This window comes from Fukomys damarensis, unplaced genomic scaffold, assembly GCF_012274545.1.
Source record: "Fukomys damarensis isolate Sample0158 unplaced genomic scaffold, DMR_v1.0_HiC HiC_scaffold_35, whole genome shotgun sequence".
Lineage (NCBI taxonomy): Eukaryota > Metazoa > Chordata > Mammalia > Rodentia > Bathyergidae > Fukomys > Fukomys damarensis.
In genome coordinates, this window is record NW_022900947.1 from 3,296,147 (window position 1) to 3,312,695 (window position 16,549).

The window sequence follows — 16,549 nt, forward strand, 5'->3', positions numbered from 1 at the left end:
TGAGCCAGTGTGTCACTGTAATTCAGGCAGGCCTAGCTCAATACATACCCCAAGCTGGCATGGAATTGATCCTCCTGCCTCAGCCTCCCGAGTGCTAGGATTACAGGCCTATGCCCCCACACCTGGCTTACTAGGTAACATTCAACAGTAAACAAAAAAATATTATTCCTCCAGTTTAAAAAGAAAAAGAAATGATCTCGCACCACTCCTCCTTGCAGCTATGACTCCCTTCTTTCTCCACTCTGCACGAACCCACCACACTGGCCTCAGGGTTTCCAACGCGCCCTCTCGCCTCCTCCCTTGAACTCACCGGTTGTACCTTCACCTGCAGCTTCCACCGCAACAACTTGGCCAGGGTCAGCGCCTAGCACCGTCTCCCGTCCCCACAGTGCCTACCCATAGCCAGGCCTCAGTGCCTCACTTGGCTTCCATGATGCCGGCCTCTGTGGCCCGCCTACCTCCCCTACCTGCACCTCTCTCCTCCTCTCCCAGGCATCTTGGTATCAGCTGCCCTGGCTCACACCCTGGTCCTCTTCTCGTCCCCTCTCCCCTCCGCGGTGACTGTCCCCCTGCAGACCACCTTGCGGCCAGCCCACTCCCAAGCCCACACTCCCACCCAGTCCTGTGCCGTCCCCTCCTGGAAAACACCCACACCTTCTCAGACTCAAAACCAACAATGGTCTTCCGCTGGCCAACGCCAAAGCTCTTTAGAGTCGTTTCCTACCCCATTTTTGATTTTCAAATTACTATTTCTCCCTTGCCACCACCCCGCTGGGGCCCCCACCACATCCTGCCTTAACTCCCCTGCAGCAGTCTCTGAAGGGCCTCCCTGCTTGGCCCACACCTGCCCCAAACTGCTCTCCATAAAGCAAATAAAATCCTCCAAGCATCACGAGGCGGCGCACACCTGTGAGCCCAGCACCTAGGAGGGTGAAAAGGGAGGATCACAGTGAGTTTAAGGCCAGCCTGGCCACACAGTGAAGTCAGGCCTGCCTGACCCTGTCTCAAAAGACCAAGAAAAGAAAAGAAAACGAATCTCAAGGAAGAAGCCAAAGTCCAGATGCAGCCACGATTCATTCCCTTCCCCAGGGTCCGCCAGTAACGCCCCTCTCCTGGCCAGGGCACACTGTGAGGGGATGGACAGCCACTCCTGGGCCTGCACTGACACAGCACAGAGGGCTTTGGGAGGGAGGCCATTCTCCAAGGGCCTTACCCAATCTGGGCCCTTAACACCGGGCTCTTCCTGGCCACAGACTCCAAGTGTGATGGGCTCACACCGGGGCGCTCTGAAGAGGAGGGGCCGTGTGGAGCTGAGGGTGGCCCTGGCTCACAGCCAGCGAGGAGACAGGAGCCCAGAAGCAGGCAACTCCCTTGCCAAGCTCTGAGGGGTGGCGACCTCCACCTTCCTGCCGCTGGGCCGTGGGCCAGCACGCTTCGGGTCCTGGGCAGAACCGCCACTTACAGCTGCAGCGCTCCCCATCCACTGGGACCCAGCCAAGCCCTGCAAGGCCGGGTGCCCTCCACCTGCTCCCAGGCTTCCCTCGGAGCCTCCGTGCCCACATCCTGGCCTGCCCCTGCCCTGTCCGTGCCCTTCCCCTTCCGGGCCACTGTCACCCACAGCACCTCCCACCACCTTCTCTTTGCTACATCGCCAGAATTACTGGCCACACACAACGCACATATGCACGCACACGCATACAATTTAATGAGTGTGTTTTCCATCTGCCTCCCTTCTGGAGCACGAGCTCTCTGAGCACAGGGGTCTTTGTTTCATTCCCAGATGAATCCCAAGCACCTAGACCAGCGATGGCGAACCTATTAGAGCTTTCAAGGATACAAATAGCCCGCTGCAGCACACGTGCCATTGGTTTGCCACCACTGACCCAGACTCATGCCTTGGCATACAGCAAATGCTTAGTAAGAGAAAAAAAAAAAAATTTTTTTTTTAAATATCAGGAATCAAACTCGGGGCCTTGCGCTTGCCAGGCAGGTACTGCCCTGCTGAGCTACATCCCTGTTTCTAAAATACATGATGACATTTTCTTTCTCTTTTTTTTGGTATTTTGAGACAGGGTCTCCCTTTGTAGCCCAAGCTGGCCTCAAACTCATGGCAGTCCTCTTGCCTCAGCCTCCCGAGTGCTGGGATTACAGGCGTGCACCATCATGCCTGGCTCAGTAAATCTTTAAAGTATGATGAGAAGCACATTTATGGACACCGCATAATGCTCGGTACCCCACAATCACTCAGTAAATGAACTATTATGGCTGTGATTTACAGCCAAAAGACAACAAAGACCAGCAGACTCTCAGCCCTGCTGTTCCTCCTAGCACTGCTGTCCCCATGACTCTCTAGAGCCTGCGAGGCACCCTGACAGCCCTGAGGTCCCCCAAAGAGCTGGCCTCCCGTGGCCCCTTTAGCCATCCTCTCCAGACACAACAGACAACCTCCATGGGGAGCTCGGCGGGTGTCAGGGAAACGTCTCCAGACAAGGTCACCGAAGACCTCCCGGGTGTGGAACCCAGGCAGGGGAAGAGCCGAGCCACACAAAGCGGGCAGTTGGACAGTGCAATGTTCTGTGATCACCAGGGGTGAGCTGTTGAAAATCTACCCAGAGTATGAATTCACAGCCAGGGAAAGTAAATCCTTGGGGTGGGATCAAAACAGGGCCAGAGGTCCCAGGAGAAGTGTGTCCTGTGGAGCACACAGGGGAAATGAAGGACACCCCAGAGTGACAGAGACGCTCCAGCCGGGAACCCTGGATCTCCCTCGGGCCTGCGCTTGCCAACGGAGGCCCGGTGCTGGCCTCGCCAACCCCCTCCACAGCAGCGCGTAGGCCTCACAGGCCCGAGGTGCTACCCTGCTTGCCCACAGGGCCTTCAGGGGAGCCGCACACCGCAGGGCTCCCGCTTCCTCCTCCCACTCTTTCACAGGGCACCACCTACTCCCCAGCGCAGGCTGGCAGCGCCTGGCCTGCACCTGCTCCAGCCCAAGGTCCCCCTTGTGCCCATGGTGACGAGAAGGAGGCTGGCGTGCTCCGCAGAAAAAGTGTGGTCTCGGGCACGAAGGAGCGGAGATGGGGCCCCAGCCCCACTGTCCAAGGCCGGCCTCTCTGCCATCTCAGCAGTGGGAAATGCCAGGGAGACAACACGGAGCGCTGGGCAGCACTGCCTCCCTCGGCCACCACGTTCGGCCCCTTCTCTCAGAGACCTGGGTCCCGATCGCCCCGAGGCTCTCAGCTCTGCCCCTCTGCTCCCGAGCGGGCTCCTACCCAAGCCCAGCTGGCCGCTGGGTTCACCTCTCCCCTCTGCTCACTGCTGAGGGACGGACGCAGGGCCTGGGCCCCCACTGCTCCTTCACCCACCCAGCCTGAAGCGTGGGTACCTTGGCTCCTCCTGCTGATGGGACCCTGAGCCCCAGCGCCAGCGAGTTCCGGCCTTGCACCCAGCACCAGCTCGGCACACAGCAAGCGTCTTCTGCCCGGCCCAGGTCACCAGGGACTCAAGCAGATTCGTGGAAAAGGCTTTCGTGTCGCAGCTCGGTTCGCTGGTGCTGAGGGACACGGCGGGAGGGAAGGAGGCCGGGCAGTCCGAGGACCTGAGACGACGCGACGCTGCCGCACCGTGCTGCACGGCCTCCCCTTCCATCTCGGCACCTCGGCTTGGAACTCAGTCCTGCCCGGCAGACTGGAAGCCGGAAGGCCACAGACCCAGGTCACTTCTGTACCTCTGGAGAGCTATTTCCCACCATCGCCTCAGGTTCCTCAACTATGAGCGAGACTTGGCACAAACTGACCAGATTCTAGGGAACGATACAGAAACCACTCGAGAAATCTGAACAAAGGGAGTGGACTCAAGGAATGAGGTGATTTCAAAGTCACAGAAAGGAGTCAGCACTGCGCCGGCCCTGGGAACAACACAGGAGTGATGAGAGCAATGGCTGCCGCTGAGCGGCCTGCTCGATTCCAGGGCGCAGCAGGATCAGGAGCCACCAGGACACCGGACAGAGCCCCTCCTCCTCTGCACCTGCTTGCAGCATCGGAAACACAGGTGTGGCGGTGCTGCAGGAGCCTGGCCAAGCTGGGCAGCAGATGGGAGGGTCTCCACCTCATGTCCAGTTCTGCTCTCCCACAAATGGGAGCGGGAAAGGGTACTGCGACACTCGGGAATGGACAGTCACGGTGCTCGCTGCCGTCCAGGGACACTTGGAGGACAGTGGCCCGGTGGGTGAGCCAGCAGCCCACAGCCCCCTTGCATACACAGGCAGCCAAGGGCACCTGGCACCGGGTCCCACTGCAGTGGCCAATGTTCCCCTAAACAGACAGCAGTGAGCGCAGCTCCTTCTCAGCACTGCCGTCGGTCTCCAAAGGGCCAAGTGCCAAAAGCCTGGGTGCATGAGGAACAGAAATGGGCTGAGACTTTCAGGAGGAGTCAAAGTGTCCATCTGAAGTCTGCCTTTTCAGTCCTGGGGAAGGACCCAGAACCTCTGCACTGAGCTACAACCTTGCCCCTTTTTTTCTTCTTTGAGTTAGGGTCTCATTATGTCACTCAGGCTGAGCTCGAGCATGATCGTCCTGCCTCATCCTCCCAAAGAGCTGAAGATTTTTTTAAGCCAATGGTTACAAACTTGTCCATGTAGCAGAATTACAGAGCAAAGTGAACTCTGACAAAAATATAGCAGGTCTGAAATGTGGCCTCACCTCCCCCGCTGTCGCTCTGTAGAACCACTGTGCAGCAGGCTCCCCTAGCCCGGCACAGGCACCACCCACAGGACTCAGGAAAGGCACCTGGGAGAAGAGGGGCGCCGCCAAAGCCAGTTAAGGCCCGCCAGGCTGGTGCAGGTGGGCAGATTAGGCCCTGGCTCCCAAGAAGCCTCCTCGTCTCCAAAGGGGAGCAAGTGCCAAGCAACCGCACCACTGGACTCTCACCCTCGCTGCCTGGTTTCTGAGATGCAGGCTCCCCACACAGGCCTCCTCTTCTACACAGGACGAGGCGCCAGCTCAGGACACAGCAGAGGCTCCCACCCCCTGCCCGGGGACAGCTGAACATCACAGCCAGGGTGCACTACGGGCCATCTAGCAGGAGAGGCCAGGGATGCTATGGAGGGCAGCCACCCATACTCCAGAGGCCAGTGGTGCCTGAGGAGAGCTGTGCTGCAGCCTGCAGGAGTGAGGTAGTGTGGGGAAGAGCAGACACCTTCAGGAAACAAAAATAGGTCTGGGCCATCAAAAGCTCCTACCTGCGGAGCTCCAGGAAGTTGACACAGTGTGGTAGCTGTTCCATCACTGCCCACCCACAGCTCAGAGGCCACTCTACCTGCCCTGGGCCACATGCTCAGCCACGGTCCGGCTGACCCTTGGCAGTGCACCTGACTGCTGGCCACCCCCAGTCGCTTATCTGTGACCTCCCAGGATGGGGAGGGGGCAGGGAGGGCGCATGGCCACCGGGCCTCTGCCCGCTCCTGCCTCCCCACGCTGCCTCCCCACACCCTGGGGTCACCAACAGGTTGGCTGCCGGTCACGCTTCCTGGCCATCTCCACCTCCCACGAGCCCAGAGATCCCTCGTGGAAGAGGACAGTGGGGCGCCAGCCCAGCTCTGCCCTCCACCAAAAGTGCCACAGGCCAGGCCTGGGCTGAGCTCTGGAGCCAGGGACCTGTTGGGCAGAGCCACACCTTCCGGGCATCCCGGACTGAGGCTTCTCTAGCCCTCTGTGCTCCAGGACAAAGGCTCCAGCTCAGCGCACAGTGGCCCCTATGCACGGGCGCATTCCTGTTTCCAGAGGGACACAAACAACCGGGGTTCTCAGGAATAGTGCCATCAAGACAAGATCGGGAGGGCAGCACCATGGAACAAAACAGGAAACAGGCAAGTGTCACTCACAGGAGGGGACAGGAGACAGGGCAGGGCACAGCCTACATCATCCCCTTCAACTCACCCTCCATCAGCCCACGAAATGAAGAAGGGCGCATCACCCTAGGTGGAGACGCCGAAGTGTGGAGCAAGATGGGGGAGGCAACGAAGGGAGGGGCACAAGCAGTGACCCAGGAGCACTCGCACTCGGCTCTTGTTAATGCCACTTAGGGAGGAGAGACCAACTCAGAAAGGCGAAGTCCCTTGTTCAGGGTCACACAGCTAGGAGGCGGGTGCAGTCTGCTGAGGCCCAGGCCAAATTCCACCATGCGCCTTCCCAGGCAGCCCAAGCCCATACCAGGGATCCTCAGGTGATGTGAAATCTCCCCCAGTCTCTTCCTGGGATTCTGAAGCTCAGGATGACCCCCATCTAACAGGCCCCAGCGGTGCTCATGGACAGGCCCACGCCAATGGCCCCAGCACTCTGGAAGGCTGAGGCAGGAGCATCCTAGGTTTGAGCCCAGCCTGGATGACTGAGCAACACAGTGGGACCCTGACGCAAAAAAAAAAAAGAATGCAGGCCTGGCGTAGTGGTGCACGCCTGTAATCCCAGCACTCAGGAGGCTGAGGCAGGAGGATCGCTGGGAGTTCAAGACCAGCTTGGGCTGCATAGTGAGTTCCAGGTCAGTCTCAACTACATAATGAGACCCCCGTCTCAACCAAAAAAAAAAAAGAATGCAGGCCTGGCGTAGTGGTGCACGCCTGTAATCCCAGCACTCAGGAGGCTGAGGCAGGAGGATCGCTGGGAGTTCAAGACCAGCTTGGGCTGCATAGTGAGTTCCAGGTCAGTCTCAACTACATAATGAGACCCCCGTCTCAACCAAAAAAAAAAAAGAAGAAGAAGTGCACGAGGGGGTTCAACCCCTAGGAATGCAAACAATCGATAAACAGACAAAGAAAACCAGGGAAAGCTGAAGACACTCACTTGAGTAGAAGGAATTCAGCCACCCCCGTCAGAGCCCAGCACTATGCTGGGCCACAACAGCCTCAGGAGGGGCCCTGACTGACATGGTGTCCCCAGAGTTCTGAGAGTGGGGCTCTACTCTCAGAACCTCAGAAACAAAAAGTACCCCCAAACCACAGGACAGCCTGGGACCCAGCAGCACATCACGCCACGTCCTGCCACAGCTCCCACGGGGGCTTTGCAAGGGGGGCATGAAGCACCAGGGTGAGTGGCAGAAATGCCACCCACCCAGCCGAGCCTGGCCTCAGAGGCCGGATGGAAATGGAACGTGCACTCTCCAAAGCCCCGGGCCTGCACACAGCACCCACGGCGTGGGCAGCCAGGATCCCAGTGACTGACCGAGGACCACCCTCTCACCCCAGGCGGGAAGCCCGGCCCCATGCCCAAAGGTCCCTCCTGGCACCGTCTGCATATTTGGCCTTCTAGAGCAGTGACCTGGGCACAGACGCTCACTGGACAGAGCACAGAGCACCCTGGGAAGCGGAAGCTGACCCGGCAGGCCGGGAGCAGGAGGGTGGACCGCACATGACACTGACAGCACAGGGAGCGCGACCCGAGCACAGAGTGAGCTGCCACCCCAACAGCACCGTCGGCAAAGCCCTGTTTGGCCCCAAACTCAGGTCACTGGAGCAAGGGCCCGGCCTGACAGGGAGGCTGGATGTGGGAGAGTGGCCTGCGCTGTGCGGAGGCTCTGAGGATACAGAGCCACAGGCAGGCGGGAGCAACGCAGTGCCACACACAGCTCCACGGACCCAGGGCTGCGGGAGGCATGGCGACCCCACCAGGAGAGCGGCATGGCACAGGTTCCAGACTACAGAGCACGAGAGGCCACTGCCGGGCACGGAGACGACGTTACCTCGTAAAGAAGCTGCTTAGCGGTCCTAACAGCTTGGGCTCCCTCCCCTCCTGGGAGTCTGCAGCACAGCCGGGAGGGTGCGCCTCACCGGTCTCCTCAGTGGAGCTCAGTGTGACGTCGGTAAACTGCAGGTTGTCATCGCTCTCCAGGGTCACGATGGCGCTGGAGTTGCTGGCGACCAGGAGGTCCAGGATGTCCTCATTGCTGACAGACAGCGTGGTGGACAGCTCGGTGCCGAGGCTCGACACGCTGCACAGGGAGACATCGTCACTGCGGCTCAGGGCCTTGGCGGTGGGGCTGCAGAGCCGCAGCGCGTCGTAGCCGGTCCTGGGGAAGGTGGAGGACTTCCGCACAACCTGCTCCCGCTCGGCACCGCTGGGGACCGGGGGCGCACAGGAAGGCAGCGGGCACGCACTCTGGAAGGCCCGCTCGGGGGCAATGTCAGACTCCGACTGCTTCCTCTTCACGTGGACCACACTGCAGGGCACAGGCTCGGGGTTGCCGATCTCCAGGGTAGGGATGCCGGAGTCCACCGACTGAAGGCTGTCCCGGTCTTCCAAGACCTCGAGCTTCAGCCTGGGCCTGTACTCCGGCGCCGTGACGCTCGTGTGCTGCAGGCTCTGAAGCGTGTTTCCCGGCCGCCTGTCCAGAATGCCCATCAGGGCTATGCCATTTGTAGAGGTGGAAAGGTTTCCATCAGTCATCTTGGTCCCAGAAACTAGAGAGACACAGACAGGAGATGAAGGAGCTGGACAACAAACCCAAAGGTGCTGCCTCTCGGCACCCAGCTCGGAGGGCCTGACCTTCCCAGGATGCCCTGAGGAGTCAACGCACCCACTGCCATGTCGTCAAATAGCAGGAGACAACCCAAACGGCACGCCTGGGGCAAGCCACCCTCCTCACCACTGCCATCACCGTCGCCCGCCAGTCACAGCCCTGACGGCCGGCACCACCCTGGGAGCACCGGGACTGTGCCGAACAGAGGGGGCTGCTCGGAGGAGCTTGTCTGCTGAGGGAGAAGGAACTGTAATGTGGGTCTGGAAGGCCCCAAAGGCCGCGGTGTTATGGGCTCAGTCCTCAGCCTGTGGCTCTTCGGAAGCGGCCCCACAGGAGGGAGTCCCTCGCCCTCCCTGTCGTTCTGCTCCCTCCTCTGCCCGGCGCTCCCACCCCAAGGTCCAGTCCACCACAGCCCCAGGGCGGCAGGGCCAAGCGACGCCCAACGCCTCCCAACGGAACGCGGGCGTCCGAGTGAACCCCTCTTCTCAGCTATCTGAGGCGTTGTGCCACAGCGACACAGCGCTGACGCACGCAGGGAGACGACAAGCAGGACATCTCCGTCAGAAGCTGCGGATTCATAACCCGCAGGAGAGGAGCATCTGCTCTGAGACAGCACACAAATCCAGAGCTCTCTAACAGGGCAGGAAGACAGCACGACAAACCGCACACGGTGCTGCCGGGGACGCTGCCTGGGCACGCCGGAGCTGGCTGTGCCTCTCGTGACACTGTCACACTCATGGTGCCCAGGCTCACACTGACCTGATCAGCCGGCAGAGGTCGGGAGAAGGGCGCAGGAAGAGAGATGATCAGTAATAGGACAAAGCCCAAGACTGAGTACGCAGTCAAGAGTGCTGGGTATTTAGCGCATCGCCACTGCACCTGCCAGCAAGTGCCACATCCTGAGTTCGATCCCCAGTACAACCAAAAGAAGACTCAAAGTGCTGGTGCCACACACCTAGGGCCCTATCCAAGCTGCAGACTGCCAGCCCCAGGCCACGACAAGTGACCCTTCATCTTTAAAATGTCAACACTAAAGAAACCAGACTGCACCCTGGAGTCTAACCCACAGGTAGCACAGCGTAGAGGACGGCCCTCGGACTCCAGACATCCCTGGGTTCTAACTCTGCCTGAGGCCCCCAGGAAAGCACCCACTGGATTCCTGGCCCCCAGGGCACTGTGCTGTCCTCAAGTGGCCAGGAGCTGCAGGCAGAGTGTGCTGTTCTCTCAGCCTCTCCCAGATCAACCCAGCCCAAGCAGACAGTTTGAAAGCAGCAGAAAGGGGAAGGGAGCCTCCTCTCCCAAATGCGGAAGAGGCCAGGCAGTCCTCGCAGCGTGAGGCAAAAACAGCAATGAGCCACAATAAATCAAAAGGCAGAATCCAGAAACAGACTGAACCTACATAAACACCTCAAATGCAATCCAGTGAGTAAGGAAGGTTATCTAATCCCCTATTGTAATAACTGATTATTAAATTTTCTTGAAAGTTAAGAGCCACACTGTACCTCGCCCAAATAAAAATACACACAAAATTAGAGTCTGACACAAAAACAAAACTACAGAAGTGTTGCCAAAAATGAACTGATTGTGCCAGCACATGCCTATAATCCCAGGACTATGGGAGGCTGAGGCAGGAGGATGACAAGTTTGAGCCTGGCTTGGGCAATGCAACAAGAGTATCAAAAAAACTTTTTTTTAAATGACACAAAAGAAACTGTCTCTTAAACTCAGTCGATCCTCTCAAAGGACCTAGGTATCACCTCAGCAGACATGAACACATCCAAAGGGTTCATGGTTTACTCTGCCCTGAACCCCAAGTCCCACAGCCATGTGCCCTCAAGGCAAGGCCACCGCTCACCAGCTCTGTGTTTCTGCCCTGCGAAAACCCTCAAGCTGTCACGCTATGAATAACACAACGCATAAAAAGAGCACAGACTCAAACATGCAAATTTGGAAGTTGCCTTCTTCTGATTAAAAGTAGGCACAATAGAGAACATTTTGTCACATGCTGAAGAGCACACCTCCAACATCAAGGGTGATTAGAATTATCAAAATACAGGCGGGGGATCTAGCTTAGCGGTTCGGTGGCCTGCCTGCAAGTGCAAGGACCCGAGTTCGATCCCCGGTACCACAAGAAAAAAAAAAAAAAGAATTATCAAAATGCCATCAATGCTCCCCCAGGTCAAACTGCAGTAAGCCATCCAGGGAAGAGGAAATCCAGCCCAGCTGCGGCCTCAGATGCAGAGCTGCGGCAGGGCCTGCACCCCCTCCTGCCAGCCGGGAGCCGGGAGGGCAGTGCCACTTTCCTCACAGGCAGATCTGAGATAAGAGCAGAGGCCTGGTGAAAATGCCGACACACATCGGTGCCCAGTAACCATGCATCTCACTCTACTTCCTGGCCACAGAAACAGAGGTGGGCCTGCCACGAGAAATCCTGACACGGGGGGCGGGGGTCAGAACACTTACCGTGTCCGCTCTTCTAGGAAGATCAGCACCTAGACAAGCGGAAGGTGCCCACTGACCTCCGCTTAGGGAAGTGGAAGGCATTTCAGTAAAAAAAGCGGGGCTCCAACCAGCACTCCAGGGACCCCTTCTCTGCACCCAGCCGAGCGAAGTGCAGTTGGAAGGAAGGAGGGCCAGGGCCGAGAGCCCCAAGCCCATGGTGCAGCCTCTGTCCCAGCCTCCATGGCAGCCCTAGGGCCTCTTCCAGGGAGAAGCCAGGTGACCTCTGAGGCCTCTGCTGATCCCACTTCCACCTTAAATTCCTTAAACCTCAGGAACAGGGTGTCGGCCTTCAAGGAAATGAAAGGAAAAGAGTATTTCTGCCTGTGACACACTCTAGACCAAACTCCTCAAAGACCAAGGCCACCCGGACTCGAGCCCTTCCGCCTGGTGCCACCGGTGCCATAAAACCAGAAGCCCACGCTCCAGGCCACCCTCTCTGCTGGTGGCCCACGGGGGAGGTTGCACAAACAAGGCACGCGCCTGTGAGACAAGGCTGCGGGGTGGACTCTGGACGGCGGCCAGAGGCAGGTGGCCTGCCTCCAAGTCACACGCTTCCAACAGACCCGGCCTGCGCGTCAGCTGAGCAGGCACGGGCTCTCCCCCTGGCTGACAGCCGCTCACCATGCGCTACCAGCCTCCGCTTCCCAACATCCGGCCGCTCTCTGAGGCGAGGCCTTCAGGACCCAGGGCTCCTGAGGGCAGCACAGCAGCCAGTACAGCAGTGCTTTCGGGAGAAGAAACCCCAACTCTCCCAGAAAGCTGAGGGGCTGGCTCCTTCCTTACCCGTGCCTGTTGGCCGCGCCCCACCCAAAACAACCGGATTTTACAACTATCCCCAGGTCTCTCTCCCCTCTGGACTTCGCCTTGACCCAAAGCCTAGCTCGTAGTGATGCTGGATTAACTGGCACTGACAACTCAGTTCTCCAGTGGGCAGGTCTCACGGACAGTCCCACCTGAACGCATCTGCCGAGAGCTGGGTCACGTTCCATCAGCAACCTCCAATCCAGGACAGAGTAGACAAACTATGGGTTGTAATTAGAATCTTGTCCTTAGGTAAGAAGGTGTTACTCGTGGGAACAGAGTTTGGGTGCGATTACTCCGGCCCTGGCTACTCTGTTATCTCCTACTGAGCCCCGTGGCCTCACGGGCCAGCTGTCTCTGCCGTGGTGTTAGCGGGAGGGTCCTGTGCTGCCTCAGTGTCATTGAGGTGCTTCTGAGTCACGTAAGCTTCACCAGACTTGCTTCTTAAAATGAGCCAATCTGGGGGTTGACGCTTTGCGGCCAGCTCTGCTTAAGGCTGCTTTGGGCAACATCAACAAGGATGTCACCCACAATGTCCCAAGAACCAAAAGTCACCAAGGCCGCAATACAAAACGAAACCCTTACCACGGGCTTCTTAGCGACACAGGCGGACAGCAGAGACGGGGAACTCGTGAGGGCCACCTGGTTGGGTACTGGGCTGACGGTGAGAAGCACCATCCACACTGGCCGGACAGCACTGGGAAGCGAGATTCCTCCCTCTACGCGTCTTCCCCGGTCCACATCACAAATACCCCATGACACAATCCCCCCGAGGTGGCAACGGCTGCCTGTGTAGCTTCAGGTGCTCAGAGGCCCCGGGAGGGGAGCAGCCCCCTGGGGAGGCCAGGGCCAAGTATGCTTACTCATCACCTTCTGGACAGGGGAGACAGGCAAGATGTGAGGCCCGGATAAGGGAGGGCTGCTGTCTTCCACACGACCAGAGCGCCTGAACTCTATCGGCCTGTCCCAACACAGCTTGGCAGGAAGCAGAGAGGAAAACTGCCCCTCGGGCTGGAGCAGCATCTCCGGGTGTTCAGGGCCACGCACGGCAGAAAGGGGCAGGGCTTGCTGTGATCTGGGATGTGGGGTGCAGTCCCACACAGCAGCCACCCCTGGATTTCTCTTCCTTAAGAAACAGTGAGTGGGGTCTGCACCAAAGTCCCTATAAATGACAGCAACTGTTTAGAGAAACCAAACCCAGTGACTCAGGCAGCCCTGACGGGAAAACAGCTCTCCCTTGCTGGTGGCTTCAGGGCCCGCTGCTGCCGTCTGCGGCTCCCTCTTCCTCTGGGCTGCTCCTTCCAGGACGCTTGCCACAAGCAGCCCTTCCCATGCAGCCCGAAGGGGACCAGGAACTCACCTGGCTGCCAGGCCTCCCTCGCCCAGCTCTGCGCCCACCGGCCCCATCCCTACATCCCTAAGGGTTAGCCACGCACACAGGCCCAGAGCCCAGGTTCCAGAGAGCAGGACTGGCCTGCACCACTGGCCACCACCCGGGAGCGCCAGACCACTATGGTGCAGTGAATCCAAGGCACAGTTCCAAGCTGAATGTGCCGTTCTGTGCGCAGACCACCCACTGTACAGAGGACGAAACTGAGGCCCTGGAAGCACTACTGCCTAGGAAGGCCGAACACAGACAGGCGGCCCTCCTAGTCCTCACGGTGTGGGAAGCAGCAGGCCACACCCTGCCATGTCACAGGCATGAGCGGAAGCAGCGACCCCTGGGTCTCACATCAGGGCCCCACCTGAGTCTTCCGTCTCCAGCGCCCCATCACCTCCAGGAGGCCTCCCGGGGAGGGAGGTGACCATGGGAGGGACGGGTCCTCCTGGGCATAGTCGCTCCTCCAGGCCGCATGTCAGCTCAGCAAAGCCCGGCAGTGAGGCCCTGACACCAACAAGGACCCTGGTGCCTGTGCAGCACCCTGCGCGTGGGTCTGCTCTGCACAGGGCCCCGTGGGCTGCGCCACTCTTCTTCCACGCAGGTCCCGGTGCCTCCGCATTAACCAAGCCGCTCGCTGCCTCTGCCCTCCCGGCTCAGATGGCAGGGCACACGGAGCTCCGTGTCTGTGCGCGGCCAGGCAACCTCCCGCCCTGCCAGGCTCAGGTGAGCGGCAGACTGGAAGCCAGGCTGTCCGTGATGATGGCGCACACGCTCTCCTAAACCAACGAGCTGGTTGGCACCGAGTGGGACAGGAAGGCCAGTCACAAAAGTAGTTTGTTTTTTAAGTGAATAATTTTTCAAGATAAAAATAGCCCTAAGTCTTTTTCCCAGAGGCACACACATTCCTCTGGAAGGTGAGTGGGACAACCTGAACTTAGCACAGTGCTGTTTAGATAGGGTTTCACCATGAATACACAGCACATCAGGACAGAGCTGGGGTTAAACCGGTAAGTCCCCAAAGGCTCCTTCGTAGCCCTAGGAACAGACCTTTAACTCACACTGGGCACCTGTGGTTACACTTAAAAGGTACGAGGGGCCCAGGATTTAGCTGAGTGGCACCACTGCTGCCTTGCATGCACAAGGTCCCAAGTTCGATCCCGGGGACCAAAATAAATAAATAAATAAATTTTAAGAGTCACGAGTGGCCTGGGAGTGTGGTGCTTGCCTATTCGCCAGCGACACGGGAGGCCAAGGGGTAAGAACAGCAAGTTGAGGCCAGCCTGGCAACTTAGCGAGAGCCAGGCTTGACAGTGTGTGCAGCTCATGGTGGCATGCCGCGGGTTCAATCCCCAGGGCTACCAAAAAGGAAAAAAAGACACACAGACATAAGGCGTAAGTGGGACATTTTAAATTAAGGACAGACATATGGAGCATTCTCTCCAAAAGGCCCGGCCACACTTAGTGCACTGCCAAATCCAGCTGCCTTAAATCCCTGGGGAGTGAATGGGAGGCCAACTTAGACTCTTAATTCTCAATAAAGTAAGTCGTCCGCCAGGCATCTGCCATGCACCACCATGAACCCTACCCATCAGCAGCCTGCCACGCACACGGCATCAACAGTCGGGAGGCTAAGGGATTTGCCCCCACGCAGCAAGGGAACTGGAACAGACCAGATCTGACATCAAAGCCCACTCGGGCCTCGCTGGAAACAAGAATAAAGACCCTAAACTTGGTGATTATCAGTAAGCTGAACACTCAACTGTTTATGCTTTCCTCTTGGACTTCAATTGCGTTTAAAATGAAACGAACAGGAAAAATAATGCATGCTCCACGGCAGATTGCCTGGGTTCAAATGCCAGCTCCTCCCCTCACCAGCTGTGTGACCTTGGATTTGTTAAACTTCCCTGTGGCTCAGTTTCCTTGTAGGAAAATGCGGACAGTACTAGATCCAACCTTGACTGGCAGGTGATGAGATTAGGGGCAGAAAGCCAGAGCACTCTCAGGATCATACCAAGCTCGAGCGAAGACTTAGACGAGGCTGGTGTTGTTCTCCGCTGGGCACCACCAGGGCCAGCCAACTCAGTCCACTTTTAGCAACACATTTGCATGAGCAGGCCCAGAAAACAGCCACTGCACACGCGCAGCCTCACAGGACAGCTTCCTCCTGTCATAGACGTCTCTCCTCACACCCACTAGGAGGCACAAACCCGAGCCCTTCCAGCTCTACAATCACAAGTTCTAAACCATTCAGGCCAAGGAACTGTACTGATAAATGGGATAGAACACACTAAGCATTTTCCCATCCTCTCGCACGCAGTGTATTCCTCTGTATAGACAAATCCTCTCCCAGTGTCAAGGCGGCATCCACAGCACACTGGGCAAGCAGGCCGGCCACGTGAGCGTGGCCTGAGGCTTCAAGACATGTCCCCTGGCAAGCTGAGTCCTCACTCTCAGAGCAAGTCTTCCACAGAGCATAGGGAGGAGGACTGGAATTCACCCCCTGGGGGGGCACCACTGAGAAACAGCAAGGGATAAAAGGACACCAGGGACAGGAGTCAGGTGACAATGGGAGGAGGCAGACAGGAGGATCTCAAGTTTGAGGTCATCCTGGGCTCCACAGTGAGTCTGAGGCCAGCATAGATAACACAATGAGACCCTACCTTATAAATAAAACAAAACAGGCTGGGGATTTAGCTCAGTGGTTCCACCTCCTGCTTCACAAGCATAAGGTCCCATATTCGAACCCCCGTACCAAAAAAAAAACCCACCCAAACAGGAATCAAGCCCAGCTTGGTGACAGCATACAGAACTACTAAGTCTGTAAGAGGCCACTCAGGTGGCTGAGGCAGGAGGATCACTCTGAGTTTGAGGACAGCCTGGGCTACGTGGGGAGACCCTGTCTCCAAAAAAGAGAGAGAGAAAGAGGCAAGAACGAGGGGAAGTGAAGACCATACCCAGTTTGGGCTGTTATTGGCCTGATAAACTGGGCGACAGGAAATGTTCCAGGACTGCTGCTAAGGACTAGCAGGGTCAGTGGAAATCACCTGCCAGTGCTTAGCAAGCAACCCACCCTCCATAAAGCCTGGCCAAGACCACAACCAGGTACTGACATCATGCAGACAAGGATGCAGCAAGTGCGGTCTCCTTCATCAGCTGGCCTCAGTGCATGAAATAATCGAGGGTGCTCAGGAGCCCCCAACAGTGGCAAAGAGCACTTCCTTCAAAAGCAAGGCTGCACGGGGATGGGAGGGAAGCTCAGGGCTGAGCGCTGACCTTAGGACCCAGGTTCCAACCCCAGCACCCAGCGGGGAGAAAGTGCCCCGTGCCACTTTAACAGCTTCACACTTGTGGCCCCCCCCC

The 16,549-nt window shown here is 57.9% G+C and overlaps 1 protein-coding gene across 2 annotated transcripts in view; it reads right to left on the bottom strand.

Annotated features, from left to right (window-relative positions):
* Positions 1-16,549, bottom strand: part of Tbc1d14 (TBC1 domain family member 14) — a 78,398-nt gene that overhangs the window by 60,619 nt on the left and 1,230 nt on the right. For both annotated transcript variants that reach the window (XM_010641787.3, XM_033758916.1), the window contains exon 2: positions 7,729-8,446. In XM_010641787.3, coding sequence (XP_010640089.1) covers positions 7,729-8,432 — 704 coding nt within the window. In that variant the 5' untranslated portion in view covers positions 8,433-8,446. The remainder of the gene's footprint in view (positions 1-7,728; positions 8,447-16,549) is intronic.